General features: G+C 40.2%; 1 protein-coding gene across 1 annotated transcript in view; it reads right to left on the reverse strand.

The window, feature by feature from the left end:
- The window catches only part of ITFG1 (integrin alpha FG-GAP repeat containing 1), a 277,437-nt gene that overhangs the window by 188,136 nt on the left and 67,013 nt on the right, over positions 1 to 22,288 (reverse strand). The window contains exon 7 of the mRNA XM_003792524.3: positions 15,856 to 15,917. Within this exon, the coding sequence (XP_003792572.1) occupies positions 15,856 to 15,917 (62 nt within the window). The remainder of the gene's footprint in view (positions 1 to 15,855; positions 15,918 to 22,288) is intronic.

A 22,288-nucleotide genomic window follows, 5' to 3' on the forward strand; every position in this document is an offset into this window, starting at 1 on the left:
TGTCCTGCTTTACAAATGTTAAAATCTGGTCACCCTACTTTAAACCCATTTATAACCTATGAGCCCCTCTGCTATGACCCACCTTTTTGAGCCAAACCAGCCATGGCCTCCGTATTCTGACTTACCAACAATCTCCTGTGAAGTACCTGTTTGCTTGACTGTACAAAGTCAACCTGTAACCTGGCTACTGTGATCACATTTTCTTAAGGCCATGTGATCCAGGCTGGTCACATGCATTTACCTGAAAATAATCTTCTTTACATTATTTTAGAGTTTGGGACATTTTTTTCTGTCAACACATGGGTTCCATCTTTTCATGGATAAGTTGTGTCATTTTGGGACAGCCAATAATTGCTCTGGATTTCAGTATCAGTTGTCAGAGGAGTTAAATGTCTCTCTGCAGGGTTCCAGACAGGATCACATAGTGATCTAAAAGAAAGTTCTATGAAATGTGATGCATCCGGCACCCTGAGGCACACCGAGACTGACCGTGCATCGTCTGTCCTGCGCTTATGACCTTCCAGAGCATCTGCACAGCCTTCTATTTGGCGTTCCACTGTCTGATCCCACCCTTATTTTGGATTGGAATACTTAATATTTGCATATTTGTTTTTTCCTCATATAGTGGAGTATTTTTTGCTAAGGAACAAACAGTATTTTTTGCATACTGTACATTTTTTTTGAGACAGAGTCTCACTTTGTTGCCCTTGGTAGAGTGCCTTAGCGTCATAGCTCACAGCAACCTCAAACTCTTGGGCTCAAGTGATCCTCAGTCTCATTCACTGAGTGGATTGGCCTCAGTCTCAGTCGCTGAGTCTGCCTCAGCTGCCCAAATAGCTAAGACCACAGGTGCCTGCCACAACACCTGGCTGTTTGTAGGGACGGGGTCTTGCTCTTGCTCAGTGTGGTCTCAAACTCCTGAGTTCAGGCAATCCACCTGCTGTGGCTTCGTAAAGTGCTGGGATTACAGGCATGAGCTATAGTACTCGGCAACACTGCACATTTTTTTTCCTTAGGGAAATTTATTGGTATCTTGTGATCAACACTGCACATTTTTAAAGTGACAAATATTAATTATGTATCCTTGTGGGGCATGAAATGATGTTTTGATGCATGTGCAATGTATGGTGATTAAGATCAAAGTAATCTGCATATCCATTATCGCATACACTTATCATTTCTTTTTATTTTTTATTGTTGGAGATTAACTGAGGGTAAAAGAAACCACATTATACTGATTGCATTTGTTAAGTAAAGTCCCTCTACAATTGTGTCTTACCCCCAAAAGGTGTGTCACATACTGAGACCCCACCCCTCCCCCTTCCCTCTTTCTGCTCTTCCTTTTCCCTCAGTCCCCCTCCCTCCTTCTCTCTCTCTCTCTGCTCTTCCTTTTCCCCACCCCCCTACCGTGTACTAGGTCAATCATCTTGTCCTCATATCAAAATTGAATACATAAGGTTCATGCTTCTCCATTTTTGTGATGCTTTACTAAGGATAATGTGTTCCACTTCCATCAAGATTAAATATAAAGGCTGTAAAGTCTCCATTTCTTTTAGTGGCTGAACATTCCATGGTATACATGCACCACCGCTTGTTAATCCATTCCTAGGTTGGTGGGCATTCAGGCTGTTTCCACATTTTGGTGACTGTAAATCGAACTGCGATAAACAGTCTAGTGCAAGTGTCCTTATGATAAAAGGATTGTTTTCCTTCTGGGTAGATGCCCAGTATGGGATTGCAGGATCAAATGGGAGGTCTAGCTTGAGTTCTTTGAGGGTTCTCCATACTTCCTTCCAAAAAGGTTGTATTAGTTTGCAGTCCCATCAGTAGCGTAAAAGATCTCCTTTCTCTCCACATCCATGTCAGCATCTGCAATTTTGAGATTTTGTGATGTGGGCCATTCTCACTGGGGTTACATGATATCTCGGGGTGGTTTTGATTTGAATTTCTCTAATAATAGGGATGATGAGCATTTTTTCATATGTTTGTTAGCTATTCATCTGTCTTTACCGATGAATATTCATCTCTCTTCCCCATTGATATATGGGATTGTTGGCTTTTTTTTAATGTGCATTAATTTGAGTTCTCTATAGATCCTAATTATCAAGCTTTTGTCTGATTCAAAACATGCAAATATCCTTTCCCATTCTGTAGGTTGTCTATTTGCTTTGATTGTTGTCTCCTTAACTGTACAGAAGCTTTTCAGTTTAATTAAGTCTTGTTTATTTTTGTTATTGGTATAATTGCCATGGCAGCCTTCTTCATAAAGTCTTTCCCCAGGCTCCAATATCTTCCAGTGTTTTTCCTATGCTTTCTTTGAGGATTTTTATTGTTTCATGCCTTAAATTTAAGTCCTTTATCCACTTTGAATCAATTGTTGTGAGTGGAGAAAGATGTGGGTCCAGTTTCAGTCTTTTACATGGGGATATCCAGTTCTTCCAGCACCATTTATTGAATAGGGAGTTTTTCACCTAGTGTCTGTTCTTGTTTCATTTATTGAAAATTAGGTGGCTGTAATATGCCCCCAGCTTTGTTTATACTATTAAGAACTGCCTTAGCTATATGGGGTTGTTTCTTTATAAAACATTTTTTGCATACAAAACAAAGAATCATTTTTCCAAGTCTTCAAAGTATGATGTTTGTATTTTAATAGAGATGGCACTGAATCAGTAGATTGCTTTGGGAAGTATAGACATTTTAACAATGTTGATTCTTCCCAGCCATGAGCATGGTATGTTCTTCCATTTGTTAATATTCTCTGCTATTTCCTACCTTAGGGTTTCATAATTTTTCTTATAGAGGTCCTTTACCTCTTTTGTTGGGTATATTCCTAGGTATTTCATTTCCTTTGAAGCTATGGTAAAAGGGAGTTGTGTCCTTAATTAGCTTCTCATCTTGACTGTTGTTGGCATATAAAAAGGGTACTGATTTGTAGAAATTAATTTTATATTCTGAGACATGACTGTAATTTTTGATGACTTCCAGGAGTCTTGTGGTTGAGTCTTTGGGGTTGTCTAAGTATAAGATCATATTGTCAGCAAATAGGGAGAGTCTGACTCCTCTGCTCCCATTTGGATGCCCTTTATTTCTTTCTCTTGCCTAATTATATTGGCTACAACTTCCAGCACTATGTGGAATAGTAATGGTGACAGAGGACAACCTTGTCTAGTTCCAATTCTAAGTAGAAAAGCTTTCAGTTTTACTCCATTCCATAAAATATTAGCTGTGAGTTTGTCATAGAGAGCTTCGATCAGTTTCAGAAATGTGCCACATAGGCCTATACTCTCCAGTGTTCTAATTAGAAAAGGATGCTGAATGATTTTTCTGCATCTATTGAGAGGATCATGTGGTCTTTGTTTTTGCTTCTGTTGATACGGTGAATAACATTTATGGACTTGCATATGTTAAACCAGCCTTGCATCCCTGGGATGAAACCTACTTGATAATGATGTATGACTTTTTTGATGATAAGCTGTCATTTATAGGCTAGGATTTTGTTGAGAATTTTTGCATCTATATTCATTAGTGAAATTGGTCTGAAGTTCTCCCTTTTAGTTGGGTCTTTTCCTGGTTTTGGTATCAGGGTAATGTTTGCTTCATAGAATGTGTCCGGGAAGATTCCTTCCTCTTCAAGTTTTGGGAATAATTTCTACAGTATGGAAATAAGCTCTTCTTTGAAGGTTTGATAGAATTCTGGTGTGAAGTAATCCAGACCAGGGCATATTTATATTGGGAGATTTTTTATTGTTTCTTTGATGTCAGTGCTTGAAATTGGTCTGTTCAGTAGCTCTATTTCTTCCTGGCTAAGTCTAGGGAGAGGGTGTGATTCCAAATATTGATCCATTTCCTTCACATTGTCAAATTTCTGGGCATAGTGCTTCTCTGGTAGTATTCAGAGATGATCTCTCGTATCTCTGGGCATTAGTTGCTATTTCCCCTTTAACATTTCTGATTGAAGTTACTAGAGATTTTACTTTTCTATTTCCAGGTAGTCTGGACAAAGGTTTATCTATTTTATTTATTTTTTCAAAAAACCAATTCCTTGTGTCATTAATTTTCTGAATGATTCTTTTGTTTTCAATTTCATTGATTTAATTTTGGATATTTCTTTTCTTCTGTTGGGTTTAGGCTTAGATTGTTCTTCTTTTTCCAATTCCATAAGATGGCTTGTGAGTTCATTGATGTGCTTTCTTTCTGTTTTTTGAATGTAGGCATCTAAAGCGATAAATTTTCCTCTCAGGACTGCTTTTCCTGTATCCCACAGGTTTTGGTAGCTTGTGTCTTCATTGTAGTTATGCTCAAGAAAGTTAATGATTTCTTCTTTTATTTCTTCCTGCACCCAACTATCATTCAACAGAAGGTTGTTTAATTTCCATGCCTTTGTGTGGGGTTGAATGTTTTTCTCAGAGTTGAGTTCCACCTTCAGTGCCTTGTCGTCTGAGAAGATACAAGGTAAAATTTCAATTCTTTTGATTCTGTTGAGGTTTGTTTTGTGTCCTAGGATGTGATCAATTTTGGAGAAAGGGGGGATGAGAAGAATGTATATTCTTTATCTTTGGGATGGAGTGTTCTCTATGTGTCTATCAAGCACAGTTGTTCTAGGGTCTCATTTAAGCCCCTTATATCTGTTTAGTTTCTGTTTAGAGGATCTGTCCAGCTCTGTAAGAGGAATGATAAAGTCCCCTGTTACTGTGGTGTTATAGAATATCACATTGCTCAGACTAATTAAGATCTGTTTCAACAATCTGGGAGCATTTAAGTTGGGTATATAAATATTTAGAATTGAAATTTCATCTTGTTGTATTTTTTCCTTGACCAATATGAAGTGACCATGTTTGTCTTTTTTGACTTTATTTCCTTTAAATCCACATGTATCTGAAAATAAGACTGCAACCCCTCTTTTCTTCTGAATTCCATTTGTCTGAAAAATTGTCTTCCAACCCTTAACTTTTGTCTTTTGAAACTAGGTGTGTTTCCTGCAGACAGCAAATGGATGGCTTGTGTTTTTTAATCCAATCAGCCAAATCTATGTCTCTTCAGTGGGGAATTCAAGCCATTAACATTTATTGAGATAATTGATAAGTGTGGTAGTGTTCTATTCCTCTTATTTTGTGAAAGTCCATTGCTTAGTTTTATCTTTTGCATCACTGTGGAAGTTAGGTTCTATCCTTGAATTTCTGAGATCTTACTTTGCTGTTGATCCATTGTGATTGTCTGTGTCGAACAGGTTGAAGTATTTCCTTCAGAGCTGGTTTTGTTGTGGCGAATTTCCTCAATGTTTGTATATCACTAAATGATTTGATTTCTCTGTCAATTTTAAAGCTTAGCTTAGCAGGATATAGAATTCTGGGCTGCAAATTATCTTGTTTAAGTAGATTAAAGGTAGATGCCCATTGTCTTCTTGCTTGAAAAGTTTCATTAGAGAATGTAGTCACCCTGATGGATTTGCCCCTATAGGTCAATTGCCACTTACTTCTGGCAGCTTGCAAAATCTTTTCTTTTGTTTTGACTTTGGACAGGTTCATCACAATGTGTCTTGGAGAAGCTCGGTTAGAGGTGAGGTGACCTAGGGTTCGATATCCCTCTGAGAGGAGTGTGTCAGAATCTTTGGTGATATTTGGGAAATTTTCATTTATATACTGTAGTATGGCTTCCATTCCTCTGGGGCATTCTTCTTCCCCTTCTGGGATACCTATAACTCATGTTTGAACATTTTATAAAGTTCCATAATTCTGTCAGTGAATGTTCTGCTTTCTTTCTCTTCTTTTCTGCCTCTTTAACTCTCTGAGTTATCTCAGGAGCTTTGTCCTTTACCTCTGAGATTCTTTCTTCTGCATGGTTCAATCTGTTGTTGATACTTCCTAATTGCATCTTTAAGTTCCTAACTGACTGCTTCAATTCCTCCAGCTCTGCTATATCCTTTCTATAGTCTTCATATCGTTCATCTCTTCTTTGATTCTGTTTTGGGAATTCCTTTTGGTTATTTGCACTTTCTCAGCAATTTCCTGCATTGTTTTCAACATCTGTATTTTAAATTTCCCTTCTCACACTTCTACCATTTCTTTATATGTGGAATCCTCTGCAGTAGCTATCTCACAGTCCCTTGGTGGGGGGAAACAGTGTTCTGTTACCCCAGGCCTGCTGGCACCTTTAAACCTTCTATATTTGGACTGACTAAACATTAGGAGGATATAAATGAACAATCTGATACCATATTAGCCACATAGAGATGCTAACTAACATGCTTGGTGCACACCATCAACAGGTTAAGGAGCATGGCCTCAGGCCAGGTGACAGGCATTGTCAGCCTGTCTGAACAAGGAGGTACACACACATCTCAGTTTTAGAAGAAGGGATACACTGTTACCTCACTGGGAAGGTCTTTGAGACCTACACTGCCATAAAAATAAAAGAAAAATCCTCCTGGATTCAGGTAACCCACATCGAGAAGATTAGAGAATGACCCTTACAGGTGACCAGAAAGTATGAATTTCCAGGGCTAAGTTCCAGACCCCTGAAGCAAACATCTTCATGACGAAAACAGCTCTTTCCAAAAACAGTGGTCAAGAAACCCCATTTTTCATCTATGATTCCTTGTTGTCTTTTAAGCTGCTCCAATGGTCCTTCCTAACACTTCTTTTAAGCCTCCCCCTTTGAGAATTGCACACTGGAAGTTGAGTGGGCACCACTTCAACCTTCCCTGTTGCTGTAAGGGTGTCACAGAAAAGTGATGTCGCAAAGAATAAACACGCTTATTGAAACTGTGTTTTAAATAAAGGTGACCATCTGCTCACTCAGGCAAAATGGCGAGCTTTATTTGCTGTTGGTTTATATAGACAATCTTGTGCATGTGCACTATGCAGCAATGACCTCATTAACAGTCATTACAATCCCTCTGCACATGCACATTGGACATCAATGACTTCATTAATCCATTTAATCATCTTATGATCACCCACCCTGTAAGTAGCTCCTCTCTAATAATCTGATAATCCATCCAACATACACCTTTAATCATAACCCTTTCAACATAACCCAGTTTAACACAACTTAATGAAGAACGTGTTGTCAGTTATTTCTTTCTTTGTTCTTATCTGATGAAGCCTGAGGCTACAGGGGAAAGAGACGATTTGAATGTCTGTTCTACTGACCACGCCATTGCGAGGCAGTTACTTCGAATCTTTAAGCAAAGCATAGAGAAACTTCTTGGGCATACAGGAATTTGTATGCAAACCTCTGCTCCCATGTAGGCCTTAAGTCAGGGGGTGTTTGCTAGAGCCTTTTATAAGGAATTCTCAGGCTGAACTTCTCAAAAGCCTTTCATGAGCCCAGGTTTCATCTGTGCCATTAGATACCTGTATGCATTGAGTAAATTCCTCTTCTCCTGAGGTTCCCTAGCACATTTCCATTCCCAGACCCGTCAGCAAGCGACCTTTGTCACTTACCACTGATCAGGGAAGGTTACTCCATTCCTAGACCCATCAGCAAGCAACCTTCATCACTTACCACAGATCAGGAAAGGTTACTGATGGGTATCTGGCCAGTTTTCCAAAGGGCTTTTTCATTGGCCTTATAAAGTAAACCATAATTCCTTAAGGCAGTCTGGAAATGATATTCCAGCCAAAGCCTTGGTCATGTTAGGCCCACAACCAACCTGGCCACATGGGATTCTGCCTCAGTTTCTTAAGCCTGCACAAAGTCTTTTCACTGCTCTCTGTCAAATGGCTTTTTTGGCCAGAGGCATATAGGCGTTTCACCTATACTTCTCCCTTTTCCCTTCCACTGCAGCTCTTCTTTCAGGCTGAGTCTGCTCTCACTAACTCTAACTACTCTTCCAGTAGGTCAGCACAGCCCAGGCACCCCTTTTGACCAATCTTTCAAACCCTGGCCCCACTAACTAATCCATTGACTTGCTGGTTACACCAACATCCATGCCATGCGAAGGAAGACAAGCTCATTTTGTTTCTGCCAACATGAGTACCTGGGAGAACCAGTCCAGAGCTAGACATATGACAAGTTGTGGTGTCCACACTGGAGAAGAAACATTATGCCGCTTCTCCTGGTAGTGAGTCAAGTGGACACAGAAAAACCTCTGTGGATGCTCAAGAACTATATTTTGTTCAGGTAAAGTCACTAAGAAGTAAAATTTGTCCTTTGCATTGAAAACAGGGATGATGCTGGATCTTTCCTGGGTGACATACTAGAGCAATAACATGATCAAATTCTACAGTTTGATGGTACAGATGGCATTCTTGCATGTCTTAGGTGGTTCTGACACTAACTCTAGTGATGTCAATAACTGTTAAATCATCAGATGTTACAGATGGGTCATAAGTCAGGCCTGTGAGACCTGAGTGGGCACTTGCTACCCTTGTTAAGTTACCAGAGAGACTAGGGACAGGGAAAGTACACGGACAGGGCGAGTGCGTGGACAGGGCGAGTGCGTGGACAGGGCAAAAGACTGGACTGACTCGGTTAAGTGATAAGACCAAGTGCTGGAACTGTCAGAACTAGACCAAAGGCATTTATTTATTTATACAGAATCTCACTCTGTCACCCTCAGTAGAGTGCTATGCTGTCACAGCTCACAGCAACCTCAAACTCTTGGGCTTAAGTGTTTCTCTTGCATTAGTTGAGAAGAGTAGCTAGGACTACAGGTGTCTGCCACAACGCCTGGCTATTTTTAGATATGGGGTCTGGTTCTTGCTCAGGCAATCCACCCGCGTTGGCCTCCAAGAGTGTTGGGATTACAGGCATGAACCACCATGCCTGGCCAAGACCGAAGGCCTCTAATATCAAATATTTCATAAACTGTGACCGACAAGGACACATCGACACTGGAGATGTGGACATACCAGTGACGAAGAAAAGGCACAGTAAACTCCAAACTGGGAGGTCATAGGTTCCCTCCTGACCCTATCTGTACATAACACGGGTTCTTTTATTGTGTGTGGTGATATACATGTGGTTCCCACCTAGGTAGTCACGATGTTATGGACTTGATTATCTGAAATCATCTGTTACCAGGTACTCCACTTTAAATGTCAGCAAAATTACAAACTTGGGCTCTTGCATTCATATAGTGGTACTAAGCAAATATACTAGACATGATATTACTAAAAAAAAAGCACTTGAATATCACAATTTAAGTTCATTTAAGTTCCTTTTGGTACTCATGAGATTGAAAAAACGGTTTTGAATCTCTACATAGTAGGAGAACAAGAGTTCAATATCAGCACATAAGCATTTGGAGCACTTGAGTCAGGTAGCCTCTGTTGTGAAAACTGCTGCCTTTGGATGCTCTGGATGCCATCCCAACAGGCAGGAGCTTGTGTGACTATTGGCAAAAGTGCTGGCCACACTGAGCAAGTAGAGACAGTGATCTACAATTCTTAGAAACAAGATAAATATTTTCCATCAGATTAATGAAGACCTGTTTTCAAAAAGAGGAGACTGGTTTAGAGGGGTATTGAGATGTGGCAGTGGTTCTCAACCTTCCTAATGCCAAGATCCTTTAATACAGTTCTTCATGTTGTGGTGACCCCCAACCATAAAATTATTTTTGTTGCTACTTCATAATACTCATCCCTTCATAATTTTGCTGCTGTTATGAATTGTAATGTAAATATCTGACATGCAGTATGTATTTTCATTGTTTCCAAGGGGTCATGACCCGCAGGTTGAGAACTGCTGAGATATGTGCTTAGATTTATTTTTTCTATGCATTTATTCTTATTCTAATTTACGCTCTTGTTTCCCTTTTCAGCTCTCTTTTCAATAGACCACTAACCTGATCTCTCTCTTTGAAGCTACTGACTCAGCTTTTAATGTTTGAAACTCCTAGGTAAGTTTCAGACAAGGGGAACAAAGGCACTTAGGAAATTTCCCACCAAAATATGACTCCCTAGTATAAATAATATTTTGAATTGAAGGCTATTAAAGGTCAAGAAACACCGGCCGGGGCTTTCCTTTTATCTCCATAAGCTAGACTGACCTCATCAGAAAATCAAAGGGGATAATTGGCTTCTTTTCTCCTTCTTGTTATCTCAATATATTGAAGAATGAAGGTTAAGTATGCAAGCAGACCTGGCCCAAATAATTTTAAACATAATAACTGTCTCTCAGGTTAATTTACAAGTCAACCTATTTCCCCTATCCCTTGCAACCTATTTTTAATTTTCTCCCCTCCCTCTAAAAAGCATGTACAAAAATATCTTACCATTAGGAAATTGGGGTAACATTCTGTGATTTCTCCCCTTACATATAGTAAATAAATCTTTGCTCTTACTAATTTGCCTTAATTGTGAGTTGACCTTTCAGTTAACTTTTGAGGGAGAAGGGCAAGTTTTTACTTACCCTTACTGAACCTGTTTTGCCATAATCTGAGCCTCCATCCTTTATAAACTTCTAGACCACACTGGAAGGTCGAGTCTTCGTTCTGAAGGATGCTGCGTATACATGTGAAATATATTTGTATGCCCTTTTCTCCTACTAATCAATCTGCCTCATGTCAGTGATTTTTCAGCAAACTTCGTGGGGGCCGAAGGTATTGGTCCATACAGCATAAGAGGCTAGAACTAATTCCTCCTAGCTAACAATACTATTTTATCATTCAACTGACTCACATTTCACTATGGTGAGCTTCACTGCTTCCCACCATTCAAAATGACTATTAGGGATTCTACTGCACCTGTGTCCTTATCAATTCTCTTTTACATGGTTTCTGGAATTACTGTACAGTGACTTCACTGCCTTAAGGGCAGAAGTTTTGAAAGCACAGGTAGTGAGAATAAGATGGAGTCATTCAGGCCGGGCCAACATGACGCAGCTGGTCTGTTTAAGGTCCTAACTGACCTGTACCACTTGTCTCCCATTCTTATTGTTCTGTAAATTTAGCTCCCACCCTAAAGGTGCCTATTTTGAGTAGTTTAGGTGGTTGATTTAGGAAATTAACTTTTGAATGAGAATGTTATAACAAGTCACTGGGTTACACTGATTATTATTTGGAATGGGGTTGCTGTGTTCTTTGCTTTGAACTTTTATGTATAAAACTATGATTTTGGAAATGAAAGAACAGAACAGTCTTAAAGAGGCTACTCTCACTGTTCTCCAGAATCCCAGCCTTCTGACAAATAAAGTTAGCGGGACCTGTCCTCATCTCTGCATATTGGCTGACAGTGACAGGCAGTTGGACCCTCTTCGTACAGTAACATTCCTATAATCAGATTTCCTAGTTCAACTCCCAGCTCTACTTTTTGCTAGCCCTGAGGCCTGAATGTGATGCTTCTTCTCTGAATATCAATTGATTTATCTGCACAAGGTCTTTGTGAGGATTACTGAGATGATCCACATACTGAGCTAGCATAGAGTAGAGCCCAGTACGCACATGGTGATTACCTATCACTAGCAGGAACATGAGTAGGAAAGCTATTAATTTTGCAAGCACAACTACCACCGTTACTGAAGTGACTCCAACAGGGAGACCTGTCGTTTCCTGCTTGAATTCCAGCCTTGGTGCTGTGCTGGAGCAAGTAGAGTCTCATCAATGACTATCAATGCTTCAGTCTGCATGTCGTAATACTTAATGTTAAAACTGTCATATTTATTTATTTATTTATTTATTTTAGAGACAGAGCATCAGTTTATTGCCCTGGGTAGAGTGCTATGGCATCACAGCTCACAGCAACCTCCAACTCCTGGGTCCAGACAATTCTCTTGCCTCAGCCTCCCAAGCAGCTGGGACTACAGGCACCCGCCACAACGCCTGGCTATTCTTTTGTTGCAGTTTGGCCGGGGCCGGATTTGAACCCGCCACCCTCGGTATATGGGGCCGGCACCCTACTCACTGAGCCACAGGCACTGCTCCCAAACTGTCATATTTATAATGTTAAAAAATGATAAGGAAGGAATATAGTGACTATTGTATGGCCACATCTTTATTCATGCAAAGCTGTGGTTCTCAACTGGAGCAATTTCATCCCCGAGGGCAGCAGTCCCCAACCTATTTGGCACATGGAAGACCATTTTTCCACAGATGGGGAAGGGGAGGGCAGGGTGTTTGTGGATGGTCTGGGCATGATTCAAATGCTTTATATTTATTGTGCACTTTACATTGTAACATACAGTAGAACCTATGGAAGTTGACCACTTGAGGGACTATAACAAAGAGATCAACATACAAAGGTGGTCAATCTAAGGGCCTCTGTCCGCACGTGTGGTTTATGCCTGGTGTATGAAAATTAGACCAGCTTAAAGAGGTGGTCACTGTAGGGGTGGCCAACCATGGAGTCACTGTGTCATGAAATAATTAAACTACTCCACTGTAAGGCAAGTGCAGTGGGAGCCCTGAGCTTGGTTTCCTACAACAGCACCACCTGGGGGGAAGGGCCACAGCAGCAGGTGGAGTGGCTTGTCTGCTGCTGACCTCTTGCTGGATGGCTGGGTTCCTAAGAGGCTGCTGACCACTACTGCGGCCCAGGGGCTGGGGACCTCAGCCCTCTGGAACATCTGACAATGTCTAAAGACATTTTTGAAAGTCACTACTGAGAGGTGGTTACGAGCATCTAGTGAGTACAGGCCAGGGATACTGCTGAACAACCCATGATGCACAGAGCAGGTCTCCACAGAAAGAATTATCTGGCTTAAAAGATAATTTTAAGAGAGCACCACAGTTGGAACATTCTGATATAAAGAGTGTCCAAGAGTTGGGTTTGCCATTCCTAACTGCTTTTCTTCCTGACAATTATCTCCTCTCTCTCATGAGTTCTATTTTCTGTTTCCAACTAGTTCCTTTACATGTCCTTATTTTAAAACACTTGTTTTCCAGCCTAAAATTCAATAGTCTTGTCTTTTCTATTTCTTCTGTCGGTCTCCAGAACAAAGCACAATTTAGTGCTGTGCTCGTGGCTATCTTGTCTTCTCATATCTGTCCCTTCTCGTTCATCCCCAAAGTTTATTTTTTTAATCATCACCTTTTTCTCAGGTTATTATAAATTCCACCTAATTTATCTCTCCACTTCCAGATTTTCCATGCCAACCTATCTGGTATGTAGTAGTCAGACTAACTGCAGATTTGAAAGCTCTGTTCACCTCATTCTCAGCCCCAAAACATTTAATGCTTCTCAATAGATTTTTAAAAACTAAATTACTTAGTTTAGAAGTCAAGGCCTTTGCTGTTCTTATCTAAACTGATTCTACTAATGTTACGTTCTACATCTCTTTCATGTTCTGGCCTAAACCACCCATGTTTGACTCTCTAAATACACACTCTGTCCCCAGTGACCTTTCTTCCTGGTCTGACTCTCCCCCTTCCTTTCTTACTTCCAACTACTAAAATTCCCTAATCTGTATTAATACTGCCCATTTCAAATGTCCCATCTTTCTTGAAGCCGTCCTTTAGAATCCTGCGGCCAGGCAGCAGTGACTGCTCACTGGGCACTTCTGCAGCCCAAGTCTGCGTTGCTCGGAAGACCAGCCAGAGTCTCCCACGCTCCTGGCTGAGCTCTCCTGGCTTCCAAGCTCTGTTCACTTCTGTATCTCCCAGAGAACCACCACGGATCTGTGCATTTGTTTCAGCTCTTATTCTCCCACCAGCTAATATAGTTTTATAGGTTTTGAGTTCTTTTTGTTTAATTATCATGTTACTGAAAAGTATCTGCCCAATCTCTAAATGAAAATGATCATCCACTTTACGAAAGCCACATTTTATCTGAATTAATTTTTTTTTTTTTCTTAAGACAAGGTCTTGCCCAGACTGGAATTAACTTTGAATCTCTATCACCTTAATTTGTGTTGATGACTAACTTATTGTTAACATGGGTACTGACAAAGATTATCTCTTCAACTAAACTTTCCTTAGGCTCCTTGGAGACCTCTGCTTGACTAAGCCCAACCTTAGTTTTAGTAATTCCTGTCCGCTGCACCACCCTGCTCCTTGGCTATAGAGTTCCAGTTTTCCTAGTGGTATGTGGAGTTGAGCTCAATTCCTTCTCCACTGTAAAAACCCATGGTTTTGGCCTTGCCATCTTTCACAGCAGTCTAATAATTTTTTTCTTGAATAGTCAAAGACCTGCCTGCTTTACAGCAGGAACACTTCTTAGTCCCTAATGTCCAGTAGATGATTTATTGATTTTCATTAAAGAAAATAGTAAAAGAAAAAAGATCCCAATGATAATTCATTTTCTTCATGAAGATTTTTGTCCTATGGAGTTGCTTCACTTTATTACCTTTAAATCAGCCTACGCTGAGAAGACGTCACACATTTAACTGTGTTTCATAAGGGTCTACACACATTCTACTTACTTGTGAAGGAGGCTTCCCTGTCATCCCCAACCCCAAAGAGTACAAGTTAATTAAATACATAGCTCATTTTCTAATACCTTAAGGCGACTTCAAGTAGGAATGAAAGACCAGCTGCAACAGGAGACTGAATGCATAGCAGTCAACAAATATACCAAACAGCTAAGGGCAGTGGCTCACTCCTGTAATCCCAGCACTTTGAGAGGCTGAAGAGAGGGGACTGCTTGAGGCCAAGAGTTTGAGACCAGCCTGGGCAACACAGCAAGATCCCATTCTACAAAAAGGAAAAAAATTAGCTGGGGAAGGCAACATGACCCCACTACTTGGGAGGCTGAGCCAGGAGGGTCACTTGAGCCCAGAGTCTGTGCTTGCAATTACCTATGCTCACACCACTGCACTCTAGCCCAGGCAAGAGTGACTCTGTGTCTACAATAACCTCCCCAATATTTCTGTCATTAGAAAAAGTAATGCATTAAACAAAGGTAAGTCTTTTTTTGTTCATTAAAAACTGTTCAGCAGCAGTTAGAAACTGTGATCTTGTGCAAGCAAAGTCCTTCCCCATCTTAATTTCTGTCCATGAAGAAATCTGAGTTTGACTCACACCACCGACTGTGCTAGAAGAGATGGTCCATAGTAATGTTCTTCCCAAGTTTGTGCTTTACGTTTTTAAAACCTGCTTATTTTCATCAGTATTTTTATAAAACTTATAGAAGGTTATGGGTTACATTTGGATTGAATAAAAGACAGGAGTAGATGAGAAATCAATAGATATAAAATTAAAGTTTGATCAGGTGTCTGCTGTGTGCCAATTATTTTACACACATTGTTTTATTTAATCTTGACAAATAATTCTATGAAGTGGAGACACTTATATCCATTTTCCATAAGAGGAAAGTGAGCTTTGATACTTGACCTGTACTTGAATGTCACTTAATTGGCCAGTTTTGCCTGGTGTCAAATCCTACCTTCCACAACGAAGCCTGATTCAGGTCATTTATTACCTGATAGTCAATGTTTCATAAAACCTACATCAAGCTAAAAATAAAATTATGACATCAGCATGGGAATCATTTACTTACAATAAAAAACCCCACAAAACCCATGCTGTGAAAAATTCGTTAATCCTAGTTGTCTTGGCAGTAAATTTAGTTTCTTGTTCTTATTTCTTTATATAAGCCTGAAGGCAAAGTGGAAAAATCAGTCTTTTAAAAAGGGTTGTCTTCCATAAACTATCATGCTGACAAATTAAATGCCAGCAACCTCTCTTAACAGCTGACAGCTCAGCAGGGGTCCTGTTAACATGTGCATTAGGGTGGACTGATTGGTTTAATTGGCAGTCATGCCTAAAAACCTGCACTGGAACTGATGTTGAACGAATCATTTCCTTCAGCAGTATTCATCGGTTTGAATGCAGCAATGCAACCAAGGGCTTTTAAAATTGTTCTATTTATTGTTAAAACGAACCGAGCAAGTGATTACTTTCATTTTATTTTCAAAAATTGCATGCTTTTACTGAAAGCCATCATTTTACAACTCTTCAAAGAAAAGGTTTCTTACCAGATTTTTCCATATCTCAAACTGGAAGGTATTAGAGTCAGTCAACGTTGTGAGGAATAAATCTAGAAGGAAAATAACAGCAACGTAAGTTCTATAGTCGTACTGATGTGTACACTTAAAAACAGGAAAAATGCAACATATGAAAGAATCATGAATACAATTCTGCTTAAACTCATATTAAATTACATTCTAACAAGTTTCATCCTGTAAAAAAATAAAGAAAAGGAAAAAAATGATGGGGCATAGACTCTCACACCTATGATTCTAGCACTCTGGGAGGCTGAAGCCAGGGACTGCTGAGGCCAGGAGTTCAAGACCACCCTGAGTAAGAATGAGAATGAGAGGGCAGCACCTGTGGCTCAAAGGAGTAGAGTGCTGGCCCCATATGGCAGAGGTGGCAGCTTCAAACCCAGCCCTGGCCAAAAATTGCCAAAAAAAAAAAAAAAAAAAGAATGAGAATGAGAATGAGACCCCAACTCAACTAAAATTGGGAGTACAGGGGCACCACTCACTACATGGTGGTGTAAGGGCCACACTAACTTCACCTTGTAGCTTAGTTGTTTTTCTCCTTTGCAGCTGCAAACATTACTGAGTAATCGCAGCCCGCTCCCCCTCCCTTGCATTCCATTCAACCCATGACCCGCACACTTACACAACATCTGCCCAGGGCGACAGCAGCCCATCCCTAGACCAATCAGCTTAAGAGAGGTACTGTCCAGAGCGATAGAAACCCACCCCCTAGACCAACCAGCTTGAGACAAGTACCACCCTGCACCACAGGGCCCCTATCAGCTTTCCGCAGTAACCCAGCCCTCCCTCCTTTTCTGTACCCTTAAAATCTCCCTCCATCTTAAGAGTCGGGGCTTCTCTGCTCTCCTGCTGCGCCAGGATCAGGAAGCCCAGGCTCGAGCTTGAAATAAACTGCCTCTTGCTTTTTGCATCGGATACAGCCTTGGAGTAATTTGTGGGGGATCCCGGCAATTCGGGCATTACAGTGGTGCGCCTGTAGTCCCATCTACTTGGGACAGGAGGGTGAGGAAAGAAGATCATTTGAGCTGTGGTGTTTGAGGCTACAATGAGCTATGATGATGCCACTGTAATCTAGCCAGGGTGACAGAGTGAGAGACCTCCCCTCTCAAAAAACAAAAAACCTGGAAAAACAAACAAAAACCCAAACCCAAACCCCAAACCAAAAAATAAGCAGATTAGTACAATTAAGGAAAATGTATTTATAGGGCATGTTTGGTGTCAGTCCATCAAACTCACTCTTTATGTTCAAGAACCATTATGCATAGTACTTTTTTATTATATAATTTTTTTATTCTAAAGTACACTATATTAAAAGAAAAGATATTCTCTTTTTTTTTTTTTTTTTTTTTTTTTGAGACAGAGCCTCAAGCTTGTCCCCCTGGGTAGAGTGCCGTGGCATTACAGCTCACAGCAACCTCCAACTCCTGGGCTCAAGCGAGTCTCCTGCCTCCGCCTCCCAAGTAGCTGGGACCACAGGCGCCCGCCACAACGCCCGGCTATTTTTATTTTTTGGTTGCAGCCGTCATTGTTGTTTGGCGGGTCCGGGCTGGGGATTCGAACCCGCCACCTTAGGTGTACGTGGCTGGCGCCTTAGCCGGTTGAGCCATAGGCGCCGAGCCAAAAGAAAAGATATTCTGATTATAATCACATCTGCTTTTTCACCCTAAAAGCACCACTTATCTACATATCATAATCAGGTTTCAGCATTATTTTAAATCATTGTTTTTTAACATCCAAAATGTTTAGCACTCATGTTAAATAAGCAATAAACTGTTTTAAACTTTGAGTAATGTGAGAACTGTCTTCATAATTACAGCTAAAGTAAGTTTGTTGTAATGCAAAGTATAATAATTTTAATAAAATTTCTTTGAAACACAATAGGCTGATAGTCAAATCAAACATCCTATTAAAACAAAGGAAACAGCAAATCTATCAGAGCATCAGCATTTACCATGGTGTCTGCATGAGGCAATTCTACTTAGTGAATATACGAGGTTTTAAGACAATAAGGTGACTCAAAGAAATATTAAAATATTACTCTTTCATGGATATTATTCAGAGTGATGTGAAGACCATACTATTTTAAAGAAAAGGTTTTCTTCCCCACATAAATGTTTAGATGACTATCATTTTTATGTGTTTTCTGTAAGACTTTCATATGAATTTAATGAAGCTAATTTATGTAATAATTACAATAACAGTTTTCAAAGACTCCCCAGAAACCTAGGCAATATGTTTACTTTTATAATTATTTGAACTCAAAACTCCTTGATTCCAAGTGGAATCATTCTCATCTCCATGTATATGAATATTAATAGCTTTGCACATATTTCCATCACACTGAAGATACTTTGCTGATAGGTATAAAGCTTTTGTCTTCTATAAAGATAATGCTAGAAATAACTGTAGTTTTCTATGAAGACGATTTTTTTTTTTTTTTTTGCTGTCACACATGCTCTTCCAAAGAAGTGCTAACTTCCATACTCATCTTGGAAAATGCCAAGTGCTGTCAGAGTCGTGTGTGACGTCACAACACTGTCTACCTTCCTCCTCAGTCTACGTATCCTCCACTCTGCCCGGAGCCTAAGGAACAAAAGTGCAAACCTGACCTGGTTCCGTTTCTTCCAGGTTGCTGGACAAACTCCTCATCTGTTAGAACAACGAGGCTACCCGACCTTACCTCCCCAGGCTCTTTTTGTTTTTCCCTTATAAGAAGGCTGTGTTTTAGACAGGGCAAAGTGATCACCAGGTTTTATCATATTCTCTGCACATGTCACGTATTCCTTCTCTCTGTGGTGCCCTCTGCCTCACAGCCCCCCACTGAATCAATTCTTCAGAGCTGGCTCAAATGTCCCCTCCTTTCCTGAGGTTCTTCCTGTCCCGAGCTACGGCTTTCCTTCCACTGTCACATCTTATTACATCTCCATCATGGTGGTTATTACAATATACTGTGATTTTCTGGTTTCACATCTGTCTTTCCAAGTCTTCTTAAGGGTTAGAATCATGCCTGACTGATTTTTATATCCTGTGGTTCCTATAAACTTGGAAATATCATGTGTTCAAATGACTGACGGGTAACTAAGGGACATCTGCTGTAAGTACACTGAGGTTCTTGCAAAGTTGCTTGGATTGTCTAAAAATAATTACTCGATTATATTTTTAGAAGGAAAGTTGTAAGAAAGAAAAGGCCTATGCTGAAGCATTTCTTTAAAAATAAATATTACGGTGACTACTATGCTAAGTATGTTTAAAAGCTATTATCTGAAAATGTGGATAATCAGAACAAGAAAGTGATTAGGGAATTAATAGCCACAGAGATTTCCAACAATCACTAAGAGAGACGTGTAGTGCAAGTTCTGAGCTATGGAGTAACACCCGGAAAAGGAGCAATCATATCATTACACAATATAACATGGGGGAATTGTTCAGGGAAAACATCCTACTGTCAAACCCTTAACCCATTTGAAAATAAAATACATGAGGAGGAATCTTTCCAACAAGGGAGGAAAGGCTCAGGGCCTTGATAAGGCAGTTAGTTTCATGGGATTAGAAGAGCTTTTCTGTCACCACATATGACTAGACAGAGATAATCAGAGGGAGCAGTAATTGGCTACCAGTATCTATTACTATTCCTGGGGAAACAATTCAAAATTTTTTTTTTTACTGGTGTTGCATTAGTCTTAATATATATTTGCATAAAAGTGATAAACTATGAGATGGCTATTATTTCATGCATATTTAGAAAATTTAAGAAATATAACAACGGTTATTCTATTTATGAATTTTCACTAGCTATTTATAAAAGTCTGAAAACTAGTAAAGCTAGATGAGAGATAGGAGGTGCCTTGTAAAATAGTTTTTAAAAATCTCATTTCACTATTCAATTATATGAAAAGGTTGTAGAAAAAAGAATGATTCATTACATAGAGAAATAAAAATGGAGAAAATAAATTATTACCAATAATAATATGAAAAATATGCCTTGGATTTTGAAGGAAATGAGAATGAAAAAACTTCTTGAAAATATTTTTGGTCTACAAAAATAAAGTTCTCATCCTCCCACATGGATAAGAGTAATTCACAAAATAGAATGAAAGGAAGTGTACCATAACAGGTGCTATGACATGCTATCCAGATCCTCCTTTAGAAATAAACGATTTAGGGCGGCGCCTGTGGCTCAAAGGAGTAGGGCGCCGGCCCCATATGCCAAAGGTGGCAGGTTTAAACCCCGCCCTGGCCGAAAACTGAAAAAAAAAAAAAAAAAAAAAAAAGAAGTAACATATTTAGTCCCTTAGCTGCTGGGGATATTGCTGGTAGACAGCCCTAAGCAGTCAGCCCTTTAAAATGGCTTTAGCTAGCTAGAAAAGAGCTACTCCACGGACGGTCCAATAAGTGATCAATTTAGAGGTATAAAGGCTAGACCCACTCACTACAACTCAGGACAACTCTACATGTCCAGAGCACCCTAGGGGTCAGGTGAGGCTTCTACTGACCACAAATCGCGGCCAGCCAACTCTGCTTCCTTCCTTCCCCCTTTCCACTAGTACTGACTATAAGAACACACCCAAAATGAAACACCTGTACCTGAATCTCAGGCTCAAAGTCTGCTTCCCAGGGAACACAACCAACAACAGCTGATACCAAAATGACCCAAGAAAGTAATGAGCTAAGACAGGAAGATGGGCTTCTGGAGTTGGGTCACCTGTCACCAGGCTGCAGCAAGGTCCCTTCAGTGGGGCCAAACCAAGCACCTAGCCTTCACTCTGTTGGAAATGGAGAAGTTAATGTGCTTGTTAGGGGACATACTGCCCACTTCCTACTGTCTACCCACCTTTTCTCCTGGCCTCTAGGCCAAAAAGTGGGGTTAAGTTATAGCTGGGGGTACACAGTGGGGGTAACCTGGCCAGGAATGCGACAGAAATGGAAGGGAAAAGGGACTAGATCCTCGACTAAGTTCAAGACCCTGTCAGCACGTGCTGGGGGGAGACAGCGAGGACACACAGGAGTGTGTTCTTGCGTGTCTGATCAAGGTGGGGTGGACAGCAGGGAGAAGGCGGGCAGAGGAACAAATGAGCTGAGCAGCAGGGCAGACTAAAGAGCTGGTGGCACAGCCGGCTCCTCCCGGGCAGTGGCAGCAACTCAGTTTACAGGAACAGACACCTATTCTGGATCTGGGTTTGCCTTTCCTGTCTTGAAAACTAACTTTAAAAATGCTAATAGAAATAATCATGACAGCTAACATCACTGGTACCCACTTTAAGAAATATCCAATAAAAAAAGACTATATCATGATTTAGTGAAAAATTCAATTATAACCTCAATCTCTATTAAGTCATCCTTCCGTCCTTCCTTCCTTTCTTTTTTTCAAAGACAGAGTCTCACTTCATCATCCTTGGTAAAGTGCTGTGGCATCATAGCTTACCACACCCTCCAACTCTTGGGCTCAAATGATCCTTCTGCCTCAGCCTCCTGAGTAGCTGGGACTACAGGCACCTGCCACAACGCCTGGCTATTTTTAGAGACAGGGTCTCACTCTTGCTCAGGCTGGTCTCGAACTCCTGAGCTCAAGTAATCCTCTTGCCTCTCAGAGTGCCAGGATTACAGGTGTGAGCCACAGAGCTTGGCCTTCATTTTTTTATTAGATTCATCTAACAAGCAAAATAGTAAAAATGTTCAATGCACAAGCAGAGTCTTCCTCAGAAACCACAGACACATAGTCAAGTGTGTACAAACACTAAATGTTTTATGCTTCAGTTATTTCCATTCACAGCTTGAAAGGAGTAAGCTACTGCATTTTAATATTTGTCAAGTGCAACACAGACTTCCCTTCAAATGATAAGATCTCAGGTTAAACCTGGCATTAAAAGGGAGTCCGACGAGGTTCAGAAACTTAAATGTGAAGTTTGACTACTGAACTAAATGAATCCTATGAAAAAAAGCCAAACAAAGTTTAATGACTAAAAAGGAATACAATATACATAATATCCTTTGGATAATGCTATGGTATAAAAGGAGAGTTTAAAACCTGTGATTTCTAGCAGCATGTCCTGTGTATGTCCAATGTGATGTCTTCAATGTTTTAAAAAATATTACAGTGGAAAATTTTAAAAGTATTCATAATGTTAGTGTGACTGCATGATGATATTATCCTTGGATAACACTAATCACTATATTCACAAAGAAACAATTATCATGGTTGATTTTGGAAAAATACAGTTAATAAAACATGGTATTATTTCCTGGGAGCCTCTTTCTACCAACAACGGCTCAAAGCCATGCATCACCACCTGTACTGTTTCTATGCTCACGACAAGCTCGCACTGATACCTGTTCTACACGGAGATCAGTAGAAGGGCAGATGACAGTGAGGGATAAGAACCTTCATTGCGCCAGTTCATACAAA

The sequence above is a fragment of the Otolemur garnettii genome, unplaced genomic scaffold (assembly GCF_000181295.1).
Source record: "Otolemur garnettii isolate 467f Iridium unplaced genomic scaffold, OtoGar3 scaffold00058, whole genome shotgun sequence".
NCBI classification, from domain to species: Eukaryota; Metazoa; Chordata; class Mammalia; order Primates; family Galagidae; genus Otolemur; species Otolemur garnettii.